General features: G+C 56.8%; 1 protein-coding gene across 1 annotated transcript in view; it reads right to left on the reverse strand.

Moving 5' to 3' along the window:
- Window positions 1-579: 579 nt before the first annotated feature.
- Window positions 580-21,035, reverse strand: part of LOC132536504 (coronin-2B-like) — a 38,946-nt gene continuing 18,490 nt past the window's right edge. Inside the window, exons 2-3 of the mRNA XM_060184465.1 lie at window positions 12,912-13,112; window positions 580-660 (exon numbers count right to left, since the gene is read on the reverse strand). Coding sequence (XP_060040448.1) covers window positions 646-660; window positions 12,912-13,112 — 216 coding nt within the window. The 3' untranslated portion in view covers window positions 580-645. The remainder of the gene's footprint in view (window positions 661-12,911; window positions 13,113-21,035) is intronic.

Below are 21,035 nucleotides of genomic sequence, written 5' to 3' on the forward strand. Positions count from 1 at the left end.
GTGTGCAAAGACCTGGGTTCGAGCCCCTGGTCCCCATCTGTAGGAGGGAAGCTTTGCAAGTGGTGAAGCAGGGCTGCGGGCATCTTTCTGCTTCTCTTCCCCTTCTGCCTCCCCACCCTTCTCAATTTCTCTCTGATGAATAAATACAACCAAAATAATCATCATATAAATTAATATTTGGGGTCTGCAAGTTTGTTCAGTGAGAAAGAACGGACTGGAGTCAGATAATCAAAAAGTAAAGAATTCCGTATTTTGTCTGGCATGGCTTACAAGGAGTAACTGTTGGAGAGAAGTCCTGGGTAGGTGAGACTGAGGTGACCTGAGGCCCAGTGTCCTAGGGGCTGGGTGGGGGCGCGCCTAGGCGAGCGTCACTACAAACCTTCTCCCTGAGCCAGCGTCGCCTCCTCCCACTGTGAGGCGCTTCAGAGAGAAAGAAAGATCTAGGATATACTGAGGGCCCGAGGTGGCTCCGTGGCTGGACGGCTCCTGAGAGCACACCAAGCTCTACACAAAACAGAGGGATGCTGTGTTCTCTTCTGCCTCTCTCTCAGTTAATATTTATTTTAAATATTAAAAATATATTTAAAATATTTTATGGGACAGCCTTACCCTGAGAACTGTCTTCCTGATCCTTCTTCTGTTATATTAAGGGTTGTTTATCTACAGAGAGAGACAGAGAGAGAGAGAGAGAGAGAGAGACAGAGAGAGATATGGAGAGAGAGAAGCCTGGGCATCACTCCTGGTCCACAGTGCATGTCTCGTGAGAGCAGAAGGGACCCTGCGCCCAGAGCAAGCAAAGCACCCATTCCCGCTGGACCCAGGCTGCTGCCTGGCTCTGCCCCAGCCCCCAGCCCCGCCCGCCCACAGGGAGGTGGCACAGATGGCAGGCGGGCAGCCAGCTCCCCCAGCTGTCACTCCTCGAGCTCCGAGTCCCTCCATGTCCCCACCAGGCACTTGGGCAACGGCCAGCCCTGCCCAGCTGTTCCTGCTCCTGCCCGGCCGTCCCAGACCTGGGCAGTCCCAGAGGGAGGGTCCTGGTGCCCGCTGGGGAACCTGAGGCCGCGTGGGGGGCTGGCCCGGGGCTCGAACCGGGATCCTGACTCCGGTCCTTGTGCTTTGTGTCACATGCGCTTAACCCGCTGTGCTACAGCCCGACTCCCTCTTTTTTCCTTCCTTCCTTCCTTCCTTTCTTCCTTCCTTCCTTCCTTCCTTCCTTCCTTCCTTCCTTCCTTCCTCTTCCCCAGAGCCCTGCTGAATTCCGGCTGATGGTGGTGCTGGGGATGGAACCTGGGACCTCAGAGCCTCAGGCAGGAGAATCTCTTTGCAGAACCATGATGTTGTCTCCCCAGCCCTATTATCATTATTGTTGTTATTATCATTGTTTTCCCCAGAGCCCTGCTCAGCTCTGGCTGATGGTGGTGGCTAAGGATGGATCCTGGGGCCTCAGAGCCGCAGGCAGGAGCGTCTCCTTGGGTCGCTGCTCTGCTGTCCCCCTGGCCTCTCTTTGTCCTTATTTTATGCAATTATCTCACTGGGATTGATAAGCACAACTGATGTCATTATGCTTTTGTTTTGGTACATTTATTTATCTAGTTATCGGAGTGGGAGAACCAGAGCCTCCCCCTGACACATGCGATGCCAGGGACTGAACACGGGACCTCAGGCTGGAAGGTCCCAGGCTCTGCCTGTGCTGTCTTCTGGGCCGCAGTGTTCTAGCATTAGGTGTTTAGTTTTGGATGAGAGACACAGGGAGGGAGAGGGGGAGAGAGAGACAGAGAGGGAGAGGGAAAGAGGGAGGAGAGAGAGAGGAAGAGAGAGAGAAGGAGAAAGAGAGGAAGAGAGAGGGAGAGAGAGGGAAAGAGGGAAGGGAGAGAGGGAGAGGAGAGAGGGAGGGAGAGAGAGGGAGATAAAGAGGGAGGGAGAGAAAGGGGGAGGGGAGAGAGAGGGAGGGAGGGAGAGAAGGAGAGGAGAGAGAGGGAGGAGAGAGAGGGAGAGAAAGAGGGAGAGAGAGGGAGGGAGAGAGGGAGAAGAGAGAGAGGGAGGGAGAGAGAGCGGAAGAGAGAGGGAGAGAAAGAGAGAGAGGAAGAGAGAGGGAGGGAGAGAGAGGGAGGGAGAGAGAGTGGAAGAGAGGGAGAGAAAGAGAGAGAGGAAGAGAGAGGGAGGGAGAGAGAGCCAGAGCCTCCCTCTGGCACATGGACGGCGCCAGGAACCAAACACAGGGCCTCACCCACGGCACCAGCTCCCGGGCCACTCAGTCATTAGCCAAAGGCCTCACAGCCCTGTGACGCCTCTCCTCTGCATCCAGTCAGCCCCGTGCTCACAGCTGCAGACTTCACAGCAACCGACACACACACCAACCTAAAAGATCATCCACAAGGGAAAGAAGCTGTGTGGAATACTACTCAGCCATTAAAAGGATGACACCGCGTCTTTCAGGATCAAACACAGGGGACGGGGTGAAATGGGTCAAGATGAGAGATTAGGTCTGACGGCTTCCCTACAGTGTGGACAGGAAATACCGCAAACCGATACACTTCACTGCTGCCCAGACCCTGAAAACCGCTGGTTATGGGAGGGGCTGGGAGAGGGGTGTCCAGCCATGACACTATGGGGATGTCAGGCTGTGGTGATGCACTGGGCTGAGGCTGGACTCCTGGGGTCCACTGATTGACTGACTGACTGATGGATTACATTTATTCATTTCAGGTCAGCTCTGAACACGGTGCCTGTCCTCACCTGCTCCTCTCCTGAGCCCTCTTGCCCCAGCCCAGTGCTGCCTGTCAGCTGCCACAGGGCACCCAGTCCCTCCTGCACCCACGGGCCCCTCCAGACACCCTCTAACACAAGGCAGACACTCTAGAGGGCTCCCAACACCTCCAGTCCTAAAGGGTAGTGGGTGCTCAAACCTGGGTCCTTGTTCACTCAACTGGGTGTGCCACTGCTCTGCCCCCCGAGCTCTTTCTCATCATCCATCCATCCATCCATCCATCCATCATCCATCCATCCATCATTCATCCATCCATCCATCCATCATCCATCCATCCATCCATCATCCATCCATCCATCCATCCATCATCCATCCATCCATCCATCATCCATCCATCCATCATCCATCCATCCATCCATCATCCATCCATCCATCATCCATCATCCATCCATCCATCCATCATCCATCCATCCATGCATCCATCATCCATCCATCCATCCATCATCCATCCATCATCCATCCATCCATCATCCATCCATCCATCATCCATCCATCCATCCATCATCCATCATCCATCCATCCATCATCCATCCATCCATCCATCATCCATCCATCATCCATCCATCCATCCATCCATCCATCCATCCATCATCCATCCATCCATCATCCATCCATCCATCCATCATCCATCCATCCATGCATCCATCCATCCATCATCCATCCATCATCCATCCATCATCCATCCATCATCCATCCATCCATCCATCCATCATCCATCCATCCATCATCCATCCATCCATCATCCATCCATCATCCATCCATCCATGCATCCATCATCCATCCATCCATCCATCCATCATCCATCCATCCATCATCCATCCATCCATCCATCCATCCATCCATCCATCCATCATCCATCCATGCATCCATCATCCATCCATCATCCATCCATCCATCCATCCATCATCCATCCATCATCCATCATCCATCCATCCATCATCCATCCATCCATCCATCCATCCATCATCCATCCATCCATCCATCATCCATCCATCCATCATCCATCCACCCATCCATCCATCCATCCATCCATCCATCATCCATCCATCATCCATCATCCATCCATCCATCCATCCATCCATCATCCATCCATCCATCCATCATCCATCCATCCATCATCCATCCATCCATCCATCATCCACCCATCATCCATCCATCCATCCATCCATCATCCATCCATGCATCCATCATCCATCCATCATCCATCCATCCATCCATCATCCATCCATCATCCATCATCCATCCATCCATCATCCATCCATCCATCCATCCATCCATCATCCATCCATCCATCCATCATCCATCCATCCATCATCCATCCACCCATCCATCCATCCATCCATCATCCATCCATCATCCATCATCCATCCATCCATCCATCCATCCATCCATCCATCATCCATCCATCCATCCATCATCCATCCATCATCCATCCATCCATCCATCCATCATCCATCCATCCATTATCCATCCATCCATCATCCATCCATCCATCATCCATCCACCCATCATCCATCCATCCATCATCCATCCATCCATCATCCATCCATCCATCATCCATCCATCCATCATCCATCCATCCATCATCCATCCATCCATCATCCATCATCCATCCATCCATCATCCATCATCCATCCATCCACAGACCACAGCATCAGGGCTCCCCCAGTGCTGTGGTGGTACTCCCATGTGGTGCTGGGGCTCCAACCTGAACTCTGCATGTGGCAGGGCATGCCTCTACCCTGTGAGCTGTCTCTCCAGCCCGTGTCCCTCATTTCAAATGTCTTAGTTTATTCATGAGAGAAAGAAGCAGGACGCCCCTCTGGCACATTTGGCGCTAGGGTTTGAACTTGCGAGCTCGGGCGTGTAAGCCCTGACCACCCCCCCCGCCCCGCCCCGTGGCGACCGTCACTATTACTTTTAGTTCATCTGTTGGGGAGTGAACCTGGCCCTTTGCGCACAATCAGAGTGGGCTCCCGGCTCCGTGTCCGCGGTCCTCACCGTCACCATTATTTTTGGTATTGGATTTATTTATTTTTGGATAGAGGCAGAGAGAAATCAAGAGGGAAGGGAGAGACACGGAGGGAAAGAGACAGAGACACCGGGGGCCAGGCGGTGGCGCACCTGGTTGAGTGCCCACATTACAGACACAAGGACCCGGGTTCAAGCTCCTGGTCCCCACCTGCAGGGGGAAGCTTCACGAGTCATGAAGCAGGGCTGCCGGTGTCTCTCTGTCTACCTCTATCTCCCCCTCCTCTCTCAGTTTCTCTCTGTCTCTATCCAATAATAAATAATAGATAAATATTTTAATTTAAATTTTTTATATTTATTCCTTTTTGTTGCCCTTGTTTTTATTGTTGTAGTTATTATTGTTGTTATTGATGTCGTCATTGTTGGATAGGACAGAGAGCAATGGAGAGAGGAGGGGAAGACAGAGAGGGGGAGAGAGACAGACAGACACCTGCAGACCTGCTTCACCGCCTGGGAAGCGACTCCCCTGCAGGTGGGGAGCCGGGGGCTTGGCTTGAACTGGGATCCTTATGCTTCGCTCCACCTGAATACACACACACACACACACACACACACACACACACACACACACACACACACGGGGGGGGGGAGACACCTGCAGCCCTGCTTCACCAATCGTGAAGCCTTCCCCCTGCAGGTGGGGACCACAGGCTTGAACCCGGGTCCTTGTGAGTGGAAGATGTATGTCCAGCCAGGTGCACCAACACGGAACCCTTACCCCTCACTGTTCTGAGAAGAAAAAGAGTGAATAAGACCAAGAGGTAGGCACAGAGAGGGGATGCAAGGCCTGTGCTGCACTGCTGAGCTCTCTGCACCTCAGCCTGGGCTGGGGCACCTGAGACACAAGGGCCATTATGATCTCAGAGGGAGAGACAGAGAGAGACAGTGACAGGCAGAGGACGCACACACCTTGAGGGCAGAGCCAGATTCCCAAAGCTGTGGGCAGTGGCCTTGGAGAGAGAAGGGGGCGGATACTCTCGCTCCGATGCAGGGGAACCCCAGACTGTCTTGGTGTCCTGGGGAAGCAGTTTCAGAATGTCTCAGCTCTGTGGCTTTGCTGGGGGTGAGAGGTGGGACCTTAGGGAGACCCTCAGACTGGCTTTTTGCAAAAGCAAATGTGAATTATTATTTAAAATAGTTTTTAAGGTTGGAAAGAGAGCTCCCCAGGGAAGGTGTGCACCTTGTCAACTGCACAACTCAGTTTAGAGCCCTGGCACCACATGGAAGAAGCCATGGCAGCTAGGGAAGCTCTGGTGCTGTGGTGGTTCTTCTTCTCTCTCCGTGTCTCTGTCTGGATGAAAGGGTAGCTGGGGGCAGTGAAATTGTGCCTGTGGAGCCCTGGGCTCCAGCTATTTGTTTTCGGTTTTTTTTTCCCTTTTGCTTTTTCTTAAATTTTTTATTGGGGATTAATGGTTCATAGTCAACAGCAAAATACAGTAGTTTGTACATGCATAACATTTATCAGTTTTACACGTAACAATTCAACCTCCACTAGGTCCTCTGCCATCATGTTCCAGGACCTGAGCCCCTCCTCCTCCCCTCAGTCCTTTACTTTGGTGCAATACAGCAGTTTGATTTTATTTTTAACGGAGAGAGAAAGGAGACCCCACAGCCCTGCCCACCCTCCATGGGGCTCCCTGGGTGCTGTGCAGGGTGCTGAGAGAGGAGAGACCCCACAGCCCTGCCCACCCTCCATGGGGCTCCCTGGGTGCTGTGCCTGGTGCTGAGAGAGGAGAGACCCCACAGCTCTGCCCACCCTCCATGGGGCTCCCTGGGTGCTGTGCCTGGTGCTGAGAGAGGAGAGACCCCACAGCCCTGCCCACCCTCCATGGGCTCCCTGGGTGCTGTGCCTGGTGCTGAGAGAGGAGAGACCCCCACAGCCCTGCCCACCCTCCATGGGGCTCCCTGGGTGCTGTGCCTGGTGCTGAGAGAGGAGAGACCCCACAGCCCTGCCCACCCTCCATGGGCTCCCTGGTGCTGTGCCTGGTGCTGAGAGAGGAGAGACCCCACAGCCCTGCCCACCCTCCATGGGGCTCCCTGGGTGCTGTGCCTGGTGCTGAGAGAGTAGACACCCCACAGCCCTGCCCACCTTCCATGGGCTCCCTGGGTGCTGTGCAGGGTGCTGAGAGAGGAGAGACCCCACAGCCATGCCCACCCTCCATGGGCTCCCTGGTGCTGTGCCTGGTGCTGAGAGAGGAGAGACCCCACAGCCCTGCCCACCCTCCATGGGGCTCCCTGGGTGCTGTGCCTGGTGCTGAGAGAGGAGAGACCCCACAGCCCTGCCCACCCTCCATGGGCTCCCTGGTGCTGTGCCTGGTACTGAGAGAGGAGAGACCCCACAGCCCTGCCCACCCTCCATGGGGCTCCCTGGGTGCTGTGCCTGGTGCTGAGAGAGTAGACACCCCACAGCCCTGCCCACCTTCCATGGGCTCCCTGGGTGCTGTGCAGGGTGCTGAGAGAGGAGAGACCCCACAGCCCTGCCCACCCTCCATGGGCTCCCTGGGTGCTGTGCAGGGTGCTGAGAGAGGAGAGACCCCACAGCCATGCCCACCCTCCATGGGCTCCCTGGGTGCTGTGCAGGGTGCTGAGAGAGGAGAGACCCCACAGCCCTGCCCACCCTCCATGGGGCTCCCTGGGTGCTGTGCCTGGTGCTGAGAGAGGAGAGACCCCACAGCTCTGCCCACCCTCCATGGGGCTCCCTGGGTGCTGTGCCTGGTGCTGAGAGAGGAGAGACCCCACAGCCCTGCCCACCCTCCATGGGCTCCCTGGGTGCTGTGCCTGGTGCTGAGAGAGGAGAGACCCCACAGCCCTGCCCACCCTCCATGGGCTCCCTGGTGCTGTGCCTGGTGCTGAGAGAGGAGAGACCCCACAGCCCTGCCCACCCTCCATGGGGCTCCCTGGGTGCTGTGCCTGGTGCTGAGAGAGTAGACACCCCACAGCCCTGCCCACCTTCCATGGGCTCCCTGGGTGCTGTGCAGGGTGCTGAGAGAGGAGAGACCCCACAGCCATGCCCACCCTCCATGGGCTCCCTGGTGCTGTGCCTGGTGCTGAGAGAGGAGAGACCCCACAGCCCTGCCCACCCTCCATGGGGCTCCCTGGGTGCTGTGCCTGGTGCTGAGAGAGGAGAGACCCCACAGCCCTGCCCACCCTCCATGGGCTCCCTGGTGCTGTGCCTGGTACTGAGAGAGGAGAGACCCCACAGCCCTGCCCACCCTCCATGGGGCTCCCTGGGTGCTGTGCCTGGTGCTGAGAGAGTAGACACCCCACAGCCCTGCCCACCTTCCATGGGCTCCCTGGGTGCTGTGCAGGGTGCTGAGAGAGGAGAGACCCCACAGCCCTGCCCACCCTCCATGGGCTCCCTGGGTGCTGTGCAGGGTGCTGAGAGAGGAGAGACCCCACAGCCATGCCCACCCTCCATGGGCTCCCTGGGTGCTGTGCAGGGTGCTGAGAGAGGAGAGACCCCACAGCCCTGCCCACCCTCCATGGGGCTCCCTGGGTGCTGTGCCTGGTGCTGAGAGAGGAGACACCCCACAGCCCTGCCCACCCTCCATGGGCTCCCTGGGTGCTGTGCCTGGTGCTGAGAGAGGAGACACCCCACAGCCCTGCCCACCCTCCATGGGCTCCCTGGGTGCTGTGCCTGGTGCTGAGAGAGGAGAGACCCCACAGCCCTGCCCACCCTCCATGGGCTCCCTGGGTGCTGTGCCTGGTGCTGAGAGAGGAGACACCCCACAGCCCTGCCCACCCTCCATGGGCTCCCTGGGTGCTGTGCAGGGTGCTGAGAGACCCCACAGCCCTGCCCACCCTCCATGGGGCTCCCTGGGTGCTGTGCAGGGTGCTGAGAGAGGAGAGACCCCACAGCCCTGCCCACCCTCCATGGGGCTCCCTGGGTGCTGTGCCTGGTGCTGAGAGAGGAGAGACCCCACAGCTCTGCCCACCCTCCATGGGCTCCCTGGTGCTGTGCCTGGTGCTGAGAGAGGAGACACCCCACAGCCCTGCCCACCCTCCATGGGGCTCCCTGGGTGCTGTGCCTGGTGCTGAGAGGAGAGACCCCACAGCCCTGCCCACCTTCCATGGGCTCCCTGGGTGCTGTGCAGGGTGCTGAGAGAGGAGAGACCCCACAGCCCTGCCCACCCTCCATGGGCTCCCTGGGTGCTGTGCAGGGTGCTGAGAGAGGAGAGACCCCACAGCCCTGCCCACCCTCCATGGGCTCCCTGGGTGCTGTGCAGGGTGCTGAGAGAGGAGAGACCCCACAGCTCTGCCCACCCTCCATGGGGCTCCCTGGGTGCTGTGCAGGGTGCTGAGAGAGGAGAGACCCCATAGCCCTGCCCACCCTCCATGGGGCTCCCTGGGTGCTGTGCTTGGTGTTCACTTATGGGGCCAGGACTCAAACCCAGCCAGGTGTGTGTTCTGCTAGGGGGATTGTGCTAGTCGGGGATGCCCTCTCTGGTCCCCAGGACACCCAGCGGCCTCGCACCCCAAGGCCAGTCCCAGAGAGGAGAGCGCCCTGTGACTCTGGGAGACTCCCACCCCACCTGCACTGCATTTCGCTCAGAAGCAGTAGCTTCTTCCAGAAAAGGAGCCTCTCTGGCAGTGCCTGGGCCCCCACCCCCAAGTCAGTGCTCAGGCAGCCTGTCACCTGCTTTGTGATGCAAATCTCACCCAGGAAACACGGCTGGGGGAACAGAGAGCCTTTGTGGAAGGGTCTGGAAAGTGCATGTGGCAAAGGCTCCCGGAATCCGGAGGAGGTGGGCTGCAGATCTGGGTGTGTCGTGAGGGAAAGAGGGCAGCCAGGGAGGTGGGTGCCAATGTGGGGGAGGCGGGAAGAGACCCCAGGCTCCCGTGAGCCTCATGTGTCACCCTGCCTGGCACCCGCCCTTCTGTGAAAGCCAGGGGATAAGTGGCTCCCAGATTCTGGGCTCAGCAGCAGGTCAAGGGACACCACTTGGGGGGCTTGGGGACACCCGGATTTAGCCTGGGAGGGAGGGAGAACCAGCCCAGGGCAGCCCACGCGCCTATCAATTTAGCCTGGGAAGCCTCTGCTGGGGCCACCTTCGGCCCAGGCCCAGGGTCTCAGGGGTGGTTACCACGGCCAGCAAAGGCGCCCCAGTCAGGGGAGACCCTGGGACACGACCCCGTTCAGCCCAGAGCCCCCTCTGTGGCCCCCAGCAGGAACCAGATGAGCCCCCACACCCCCATCTCCAGCCCGGCCTGGCCACCCCGGCCGCCTGCCACAGCACCTGGGTCACTCCCTGCCCAGACCCCCGTGCTGGGATGAGGTGAGACGGGGGCTCACTGGGCACTTTCTGCATTGATGAGGGTGGATGGATAGATGATGGGTAGATGGATATCGACGAACGGATGATGGGCAGATGGATGGTGGGTGGATGGTTGCAGGGAGATGGGTGGACAGACAGGTAAATTGATACTTTATGCGCCATTTTTTCTTTTTCTATTAAAAAAAATTCTTTAAATATTTATTTTATTTATTTCCTTTTGTTGCCCTTGTTGTTTTATTGTTGTAGTTATTATTGTTGTTGTCGTTGTTGGATAGGACAGAGAGAAATGGAGAAGAGAGAGGGGAAGACAGAGAGGAGGAGAGAAAGATAGACACCTGCAGACCTGCTTCACCGTCTGTGAAGCGACTCCCCTGCAGGTGTTGAGCCGGGGTTCGAACTGGGATCCTTATGCCGGTCCTTGTGCTTTGCGCCACTTGCGCTTAACCTGCTGCGATACAGCCCGACTCCCCCTTTTCTATTTTTTACTAGGCGGGTAGAGAGAAAGAACCAGGCATCACTTTGGTACATGTACTGCCGGGGATTGAGCTCAGGACCTCATGGTTGAGAATCCAATGCTTTATCCACTGCGCCACCTCCCATAGCTATTTTTACTAGGATAGAGAGAAATTGAGAGGGGAAGGAGAGACAGAGAGTGACAGAGACAGAGAGACACCTGCAGCCCTACGGAGGCTTGAACTCAAGTCCTTCTGCATAGTATTGTGCGGGGACCCGGGGCTTGAACCTACAGGGGGAGAGCTTCACAAGTGGTGAAGCAGGGCTGCAGGTCTCTCTCCCTCTCTGTCTCTCCCTCTCCTCTCAATTCCTTTCTGTCCTGTGTAATAATAATAGTAAATAATAATAATAATAATAATTAAGTAAAGGAAAAAAATGGCCACTGGAAGTGGATCTGTTGTGTAGGCACCTGCCCTGCTAATAACCTCGGTGGAAAGAAGGAAGGGAGGAAGGAAGGAAGGAAGGAAGGAAGGAAGGAAGGAAGGCAGGCAGGCAGGCAGGCAGGCAGGCAGGCAGGCAGACAATAGGGGCTGGGAGGCGGCACACCTAGTTGAGGACACTTGTTCAAAGCCCTGGGTTTGAGACCCTGGGCCCCACCTGCACGGGGGAAACTTCACGAGTGGTGAGGTAGGCCTGCAGGTGTCTGTCTTTCTCCCTCTCGCTTCTCCTCCCCTCTCAAAATAAATATGGAAGACTTATTTAGAAAAGGCCAGTGTTCTTTCTCCAGTGAACGCTGAGTTTCACATCTGAGGCAGACACACAGACAGCAGGCAGACACACAGACACACACACAGCTGACAGACAGACAGACACACACATACACACACACTCTCTCTCTCTCTCTGTAAACAAAAACAGACCATAAAAAATCATGCATTTAAACACGCTCTCCCTAATCTAAGAGTCACGCCCTTTGTGGCCTGGAGTTTTGTCCCCAGAGTCCTCCCCGCAGTCCTCCACCTCACTCATACTGGCAACCTCCTTCACGTTTAAAAAAAAAAATGTCCGTATCTTTCACCACTCCGGGATGAGTCTGTGCGGGCTGGTGAGGCTGAACACTGGCTGTGCGGCCTTCAAATGGGGGGGGGGACAGGGGTTCCGGTGGCCCCAGGAAGAGCAGCCAGCCGTGGCCCCCACCCCCGCACACACGGGGACGTGGACAGTGGAGGGGACGTCACGGTCCCTGAGTCCCCTCATGTGACAGGCCCGTAGGCCGGCTGTCTGCGGGGTCCCGACAACTGTCCAGCGGGTGACACTCCCACCCGAGGTCACAGGCCCACCCATGGCACCGGTCCACCAGAGTCAGACCCCCTGTCACCATGCCCCAGGCTCGCCCGTCCCGTCCCTGTCCCTGTGTCCGTGGGGGAGCTGGCACTGGGCGACACCCTCCCCACACCTCCATCTGGGAAAATCTTAGTGGGCGAGTCTTTCGGCCTCCACCTCCTCTTCTTCCTCCCTGTTCCTCTTCCTCCTCTTCTTGTCTCTCCTTTTTTAAAAATATTTATTTATTTATTCCCTTTTGTTGCCCTTGTTTTTTTTTTATTGTTGTTATTGATGTCGTTGTTGTTGGATAGGACAGAGAGAAATGGAGAGAGGAGGGGAAGACAGAGAGGGGGAGAGAAAGACAGACACCTGCAGACCTGCTTCACCGCCTGTGAAGCGACTCCCCTGCAGGTGGGGAGCCGGGGGCTCAAACCGGGATCCTTACATTGGTGCTTGCGCTTTAAACCATGTGCGCTTAACCCGCCGTGCTACCAGCTGACCTCCCTCTTTTTCTTCCTCCTCCTCCTCTCCCTTCTTTCCCCTCTTCCTCTTCCTATTTCTGTTCCTCCTTTTCTTCCTTCTTCTCCTCCCCTTTCTCTTTTTCTTTTCCTACATCTCCTCCCCTGCTCTTCCCCCAGCCTGTGGCTGTGTGTGTTGTGGGGTGGAGGTGGTGGGGAGAACCAGGCCGGGCAGACAGGGCTCAGCCTCCAGCCTCCCAGGGAAGGGGGCGTCCCTTGAGTCCTGAGGCTGCAGAGCTTCCAGACGCCATGACCCAGCTCTTCCCACCCAAGCCGACATCTGGGGGCATTCAGACAGGAAGGGGGGAGGGCACGAGGTGTGTGGGGGCATCTCTGCTGATGCCCCGTGGCCCTGCCCACATCTGCCGCCCTCTGGCTCCAGCCCGGGACGCTCAGGCTGCACAGAGAGAGAGAGAGACAGCTGGGTGGGCTTCCTGGAGGGGACCCCGAGTGTGACTGGGACCAGGACAGGCCCCAACCTGCACTGACTCTCGAGGGGCCTGAGGGACGGGGAGGGGACAGACCTGTGGGCCCCGCACCTACCTGCTCCAGCGGGATGACCAGGAAGGCGCCCCCGCCCGCACTCTCGGTGACGATGGCCAGGAAGCTGGCGTTGACGGCACAGAAGTGGTTGTCGTGTACGTTCTTGGTGATGGGGACGCCATCGAAGCAGTGCTCCCGGCTGGCCACCTTCCCGTACACGTTCCGGAACTTGGAGCTGCGGTACTGCGGACGCCAGGACATCTGTGGGGGAGACGGCCATAAGGGCCCGGGGCCTGGGCAGGGAGGGGACCCCACGCACAGGCCGTCCTGCGCTGAGGAATGTGCCCCCTGAGGTAAAGGTGCAGAATTAGAGAGAGGGGGCAGAGCATCGCTCTGGCTCACTATCGAGGGGATGACCTCAGGGCGTCACATCTGCAAGACCTGCAGCAGGAGACAGGGGACAGGGACGGGGCTGAGCATGGGGGTGGGAGTGACGACAGGACAGGGCACAGGGCACGCAGCACCAAGCTCCTGGTGGCAGGTGGCTCAGGCTGTGTTTCCTCGGGGTCTGGGAGCAACGGCCACCCCACCCACCGTGACTCAGGGGCTGATCTCACCCTGGGCCACAGGCAGGACTGAGGGAGGGGCTCGTCTCCATTCATCAGGAGATCTTGAAGCCTGACCTTTCACCTCTGCCCTTTGCCCCCAAGCTCAGGTCCCCGTTAGTCCTAGTGAGTCTATCAGGAAGCACAGGATCCGAGCATGGTTGAAGGGACTCTGCTTTTGTTTTCAGGGTCAGAAAGTGTTGCCACGGCAACGCCATGTCATACTGCTCTGGTCAGCCCTGGCGCGTGGCACTTGGGGGGGGGGGAAGCTCTGGTGTGGTGGTATCTCAACCTTTCTGTCTCCTTAGATGAAAACATGGCCTGGAGTAGTGAGGCTGAGCACAAAAGACGCCAGATCCACACACACAGATGATTCTACATTGATTGATTTACTTATGAGACACACAGAAAGAGAGCCATGAGAGAGAGAGAGAGAGAGAGAGAGAGAGGGATCTAGAAAGAACCAGAGCAACACTCTGGCATATATAGTGTCTGAGTTCAGACCCAGGAACCCATTCGTGGATCCACTGCAGAAAGGAAGGTCTCCATCCATCCACCCACCCACCCATCTATCCATCCATCCACCCACCCATCCATCCACCCATCCATCCATCCATCCATCCATCCATCCATCCATCCATCCACCCACCCATCTATCCATCCACCCACCCATCCATCCATCCACCCACCCATCCATCCATCCACCCACCCATCCATCCATCCACCCACCCATCCATCCACCCACCCACCCATCCACCCACCCACCCATCCACCCACCCACTCATCCATCCATCTAGCTACCATCTGTCACTAGAACTTCCCCACTTTGGATCTAGTTTTCAAAGAGAAGGACAGAGAGACAGAGACACAGGGAGAAAGGGAGAGGCAGGGGCCATGTGTTGGTGCACCCAGTGGAGGCAGACATCACCTTGGACAAAGTCCTGGGTTCAAGTCCCCAGACCCCATCTGCAGGGGTGGCTGGGTGTGGGAGGAACTTCACATTCGGTGAGGTAGGGCTGCAGATGTCTCTCCTCTCTATTTCTCTCTTCCCCCTTTCATTTCATCAAAGTCCAAGCTGGGGCTTGAACCCAGGGCCTCCAGGGGGTCAGATGCAAGGCCTGTGCTCTCCCCCTGCGCGGCCCCTTAGAAGCAGTCAGGCTTTGTCACGCACGCGGCAACACCCGCAGCTGAGGCGGGAGGTCTCAAGTCCACCCCACACTCCCCCAGTTCTGCACTGAGTCTGCACACCTGCCTTCATCCAGCCTGAGTTTTCCTGCTCTGATTGCTTATTTACCTTGTGGGGCGGGGGGCAGGGCCTTCAGTGCTCCCTCTTATCAAATCTGACTCAGTCTTGGGAGTTTTTCTCATGTTCTCTTACACACACACACGTGCACATGCACACACACATGCACACGCGCACACACTATCTGCTCTAGTTCTTCTACTGAGCACTTCAGGGGCTGAGCCCAGGACCTCTTATTTTATTTAATTTTACTGCCACCAGGGTTATTGGCGGGGCTCGGTGCGGCCACGGCAAATCCTCCGCTCCTGAGGGTCATTCCCCCCCTTTCTTTATTGGGTAGGACGGAGAGAAATTGAGAAGACAGGAAAGAGAGAGAGAGAGAGACAGACGCCTGCAGCCCTTGCTTCACTGCTCTTGAAACTTGCGCCCTGCAGGTGGGGAGCGGGGACTTGAACCCACATCCTGTGCATAGTAGTGTGAGTATTTAACTAGATGTGCCACCTCCCAGCCCCCGAGATTCTTCTTCTTTTTTAAGCGAGTCTTTATTTATTTTTAAAGACTCTCTCTTTCTTTAAATATGTATTTATTTATTCCCTTTTGTTGCTCTTTTTTTAAAATTGTTGTAGTTATTACTGTTGTTGATGTTGTTGCTATTGGATAGGACAGAGAGAAATGGAGAGAGGAGGGGAAGACAGAGAGGGGGAGAGAAAGACAGACACCTGCAGACCTGCCTGTGAAGTGACTCCCCTGCAGGTGGGGAGCCGGGGGCTTGAACCGGGATCCTTACGCCGGTCCTTGTGCCTTGTGCTTTGCGCCACCTGCGCTTAACCCGCTGCGCTACCGCCCGTCTCTTCCCCCCCCCCCCCAGCTTCTTAACTCCAGGCTCTGGAGTCAGAGTGTACCTGCGTGCTGACTCCCCAGGCCCTGCTCTCTAGCGCCCGCCGTGCCCCCTTGCCCCCTTGCCCCTGCTGGCTCCCTGGGGGGCTTTTTGGACTGTCGTTCCTGCCTCCGGCCCAGGGAGAGCTGGCTGGGCTCTGCCCTGCTCTGCTCAGCTAAAGGCAGCTGAGGATGGACGTACACGTGTACACAGTCCCAGCCCCACCGCCACCCCCGTCCCACATGCCTCTCCGTGTCCCCTTTCAGAACCCCAGTCCCACCCAGAGCCTCCCCCGGGGCTGTGCTGCTGTGCTGCTGTGCTGCTGTGCTGCGTCTCCCCTCTCCGCTCGCTCAGTCGAGGAGGAGGGTGGAAGGGGCAGGTGGGAACAAGGTCCCCCAGAAAGGCCTCCCAGCCTTGGGAACGTTCCGGAATCTATAAAAAGACTGAAATGGAGGCTGTGCTGGTGGAGCTGAATCTGGGCTGCGGGGGACTGGGTGTGGGGTGGGGGGTGCGCTGGGACGCGGCGGCCATGTCTGCAGAGCGGCAGGAGCTGAACCCACGAGGCCTGTGCTCCACCCACTGCACCACCTGCCCAGAGAGTCTTTCCCCTCTGCTCCCCAAGAGCAGGATGGGGGGGGTAACAGGAGCCCCAGAGAAACCCGACCCTGGGGGTACTGTCCCCCTCCCCACTCCAGTCACCCCTGCTCCTCTCACCTAGCAGGAGCCAGACTTGAGAGCAGGAGAGAGGAAGGGAGGGAGGGAGGAAGGGGGGGAGAGGGAGAGGGAGGAAGAAAGAGGGAGAGAGGGAAGGAGAGAGAGAGAGAGGGTGGGGAGAAGCTAGATGGCAGAGGGAGGAAGGGGAAGGGCAGGCCAAGGGGTGGACCCTGCCCCCACAGGTCCGGCCAAGTTCCAGTCCTGACTCCTGGAGGGAGATGGGCTGGTGGGAAAGGCTGGAACACTCCCCTCTCCCTCCAGTGGGGTCACTGCACAAGGCTACCGGGCGCGGCAGGGGACATGGAGGGACAAGCCTGCGGCACGCCCACAGAGAAGTGGCCGCTGGTCTTGGGGTGTCCAGGCGCCTGGGTGCACCTCAGCCCCCAGCGGGCGCAAGCTCGGGCCTGTAGCCCCAAGGTTCCCAGCCCACCCTCCGCCACCCCTGCCTCCTGCCCCCTGCAGGCCTCCCTGCCCCCTGCAGCACCCTCCCCTCCCCCCCCAGCCTGCAGTGCCTGGCAAGCTGGACTCTGGGGGGCGGCCCCTACCCCGGACACACACAGACACTTTGTCTGGTGTCCACACAATACATGGGCAGCCCTGCCCCCAGACCCCCAGGGCAGAGTGGACAACAGGCCCTTCACTGAGGGGGACGGCCAGGGACACATCACCCCACCCGGCAGAGCCAGAGCCAGGAAGGGGAAGGGCCGGACATGGACGTGTGCCTGCTCCAGTGGCCACGCGTCCCGCTGACCTGCGGAGAGCACCCCGCCCCCCAAGTTCCCTCTGAATGAGTTTCTGGTGTGGGGGGAGGCTGTGAAGCAGCAGAGCAATGGACTTGCAAGGGTGTGATCCCCAGAACAGAGGAAGACACAGTCATGTGAGGCAGCTCTCTCTCACTCTCCCTCTCCCTCTCTCCCTCTCCCCCCTCCCTCTATCCTCCTTCTCTCTCCCTCCCCCTCTACCTCCCTCTCCCTCCCCCTCTCTCTCCCCCTCTCTCTCACTCTCTCTCCCCCTCTCTCTCCCTCTCTCTCTCTCTCCCTCTCTCTCCCTCTCTCTCCCCCTCTCTCTCTCCCTCTCCTCTCCCTCTCTCTCCCTCTCTCTCTCCCCTCTCCCCCTCTCTCTCCCCTTCTCTCTCCCTCTCTCTCTCCCCCTCTCCCCCTCTCTCTCCCCCTCTCTCTCTCCCTCTCCCTCTCCTCTCCCTCTCTCTCCCTCTCTCTCTCCCCCTCTCTCTCCCCCTCTCTCTCTCCCTCTCCCTCTCCTCTCCCTCTCTCTCCCTCTCTCTCTCCCCTCTCCCCCTCTCTCTCCCCTTCTCTCTCCCTCTCTCTCTCCCCCTCTCCCCCTCTCTCTCCCCCTCTCTCTCTCCCTCTCCCTCTCCTCTCCCTCTCTCTCCCTCTCTCTCTCCCCCTCTCCCCCTCTCTCTCCCCCCTCTCTCTCCCTCTCCTTCTCCTCTCCCTCTCCCTCTCTCTCTCCCCCTCTCCCCCTCTCTCTCCCTCTCTCTCCCTCTCTCTCTCCCCCTCTCTCTCCCTCTCTCTCCCTCTCCCTCTCTCCCTCTCTCTCCCTCTCTCTCTCCCTCTCCCCCTCTCTCTCCCTCTCTCTCCCTCTCCCTCCCCCCTCTCTCCCTCTATCCTCCTCCTTCTCCTTCTCTCTCCCACTCCTTCCCCCTCTCCCTATCTCTCCCCCTCTCTCTCCCTCTCTCCCGTCTCTCTCCCTCTATCCCCTTCTCTCTCCCTCTATCCTTCTCCTTATCCTTCCCTTTCCCTCTCCCTCTCCCTCTCCTCTCTCCCCCTCCCCTCTCCCCCTCCCCCTCCCCTCCCTCTCCCTCTCCCTCTCCCTCTCCCTCTCCCTCTCCCTCTCCCTCTCCCTCTCCCTCTCTCTCCCCAGTAAATAAACAGGGGCGAGAAGTTAGCTTACTCAAGCTGTACCACGTAGGAGGCCCTGGGTTCAACCCCTGCACCACATAGGAGCATCATGAACAGCACCAGGGGAAGCTCCATGGACGGTGGGGCAGGGCTATGCTGCCTCTTACTTTTTTCTTCTTTTTTTAAAAATTTTTAAATTATATTTATTTTCCCTTTTGTTGCCCTTGTTTTTTTTTTTTAGTGTTGCTGCTGTTGTTGTTGGATAGGACAGAGAGAAATGGAGAGAGGAGGGGAAGACAGAGAGGGGGAGAGAAAGACAGACACCTGCAGACCTGCTTCACCGCCTGTGAAGCGACTCCCCTGCAGATGGGGAGCCGGGGGCTCGAACCGGGATCCTTACGCCGGTCCCTGCGCTTTGGGCCATGTGTGCTTAACCCGCTGCGCTACTGCCTCCTGACTCCCTCCCTCACTTTCTTCTTTTTTATTATTTCATTTTATTAATTTTTTTTTGCCTCCAGGGTTATCTCTGGGGCTTGGTGCCGGCACTGCTCCTGTGGCCATTTTTTCTATTTTATTGGACAGGACAGAGAGAAATTGAGCGAGGAGGGGGAGACAGAGAGAGGGGGGGGAGAGAGAGACACCTGCAGTCCTGCTTCACCACTTGTGAAGCTTTTCCCCTGCAGGTCGGAAGTGGGGACTCGAACCCAGGTCCTTGTGCGTTGTAATACATGCGCTTAGCCTGGTGTGCCACCACCAAGCCTTCTCTCTAAATTAAAAGAAAACAAACAAACAAAAAAAAGCCAGACCCGGGAGACTGTTCACTGTCCTCTCACACGCATGCAGCCCTGAGTTCAAGCCCCAGCTCCACATCAGTCAATCAATCAATGTATCGATCGATCAAATGTAAGAGAGAAAAGAGAATGCTCTTCCCGCTCAGTCTACTCAGGAAGAAAACACAAAGCCGCGGTTGTCCTTCTGCAGGTGCAGCCACGCCTGGGGGCCTGCCTGCTGGCCCGCAGACCCCCACCCACTTGTGTCCCCTTGCGGGGATGGGAGAGGACTGGCAGAGAATCAGAGTGCAGCTCCGTGAGTCACAGGGACGCGCGGGCCACAGGGCACCTCTCCCCCTGCAAGACGTGGGTGCCGGTGACCCAAGTTAGCACAGCGGGCCTGGGGGGGTCCTGTCTGTGGTGCCGTCAGATGCCTGAGGAGCTTGGGGGTGGGGGGGCTGGCACAGGAGGCCTGGGCGAGAGCAGAGGAATCTATATTCTCAGGGGCAGCTGAGGACCCAGCACAAAGTGGCTCTTGCAGTGGTCCAGGACTTGGCGCAGCGGATAGAACACTGGACTCTCAGGCAGGAGGTCCTGAGTTCAGTCCCCAGCAGCACAAGTGACATAGTGATGCCTGGCTCTTTCTCGCTCTCCTCCTATCTTCTTCATGAATAAATAAATAAAATCATGGGGCTGGGAGGCAGCACACCAGGTTAAGGGCACATTGTACAAAGCGCAAGAACACTTGCAAAGATATGGGTTCAACTCCCAGCTCCCCACCTGCAGGGGAGTCACTTCACAAGCAGTGAAGCAGGTCTGCTGGTGTCTATCTTTCTCCCCCCTCTCTGTCTTCCTCCTCTCGCCATTTCTTTCTGTCCTAGCCAATAAAATGGAAAAAAAATGGCCTTCAGGAGCAGTGGATTCATGGTGCTGGCACTGAGCCCCAGCAACAACCCTGGAAACAATAAATAAATAAATAAATAAATAAATACATAAAATCTGTAAGAAAAGACAAACAAAACAAAATGGCTTTCACAAATGAGCGCCACACACTAAGGTTCCCCAAGAAAACTAGCCAACAAGCAAAATCAGGAGTAACAGGGTGGAATTCACGTCCACTTAGGATTTAGACGGCAGGACAGCAGCAGCAGGATGCCGGAGAGACATCACCATGGAGAGGTCACAATGCCCTTCCTGAGATTCCAGGAGCTCTGGCCCTTGGTGCAGGGCACGCAGGGGGCTGGCCCAGCACTGCTGACAGAGTCCTATCCTCCAGACAGGTAAGAGCCAAGGGCTCTCAAACACCATGGTTCACTGAGCCTCAGGGAAGGCCCGAGGGGGTGTAGAAGCCGCCCCGGGGAACACAGCAAAAGAAATATCTGTGTTATATGGAATCAGAAAATACCCAGAATCGCCAAAACAAGCATCATACTTGCGGACCTCAAGCTATCTTACAGGGACCTTGCAATCAAAACTGCCTGATATTGGAACAAAAACAGCCACTCGGACCAGTGGAACAGAACTGAGAGCGCAGAAATAAGCCCCACACCTTTGGACATCTAATTATTGACAAGGGAGAAAGGAGAATCTCTTCAACAAATGATGTTAGGAAAACTGGGTTGGTAAGTGCAGACAAACAAAGCTGAGCCACCACACGTCAAAAAAAGCGAGCTCCAAATGGATCAAGGATTTGGGTGTTAGACCAGAAACCATCAAATAGTTAGAGGAGAACTTTGACAGGACTCTTTTCCATCCAAGCTTTAAAAGCATCTTTGATGACTCAAGTCCGATTGCAAGGAAACTGAGAACAGAATAAACTAATGGATGACATCAGACTGAAAGCTTCTGCACAGCGAAAGGAACCACAGTCCAAAACAGAGTCTCCTGCCAGACCGGGAGAAGATCTTTCCATGCCACACATCAGACAAAAGGCCACTAAGCAAAATATGAAAGAGCTCACCAAACTCAACAACAAACCAAGTGATCTCATCCAAAAGTAGGGAGAGGCCATGGACATAATCTTCACCAAAGAAGAGATCCCAAGGTCAACAGACCGATGAAAAATGCTCCAAGTACTGGTTATAAGAAAAATGCAAATAAAACCAAGAGAATGCTA

This window comes from Erinaceus europaeus, unplaced genomic scaffold, assembly GCF_950295315.1.
Source record: "Erinaceus europaeus unplaced genomic scaffold, mEriEur2.1 scaffold_957, whole genome shotgun sequence".
In the NCBI taxonomy this organism is placed as follows: Eukaryota; Metazoa; Chordata; class Mammalia; order Eulipotyphla; family Erinaceidae; genus Erinaceus; species Erinaceus europaeus.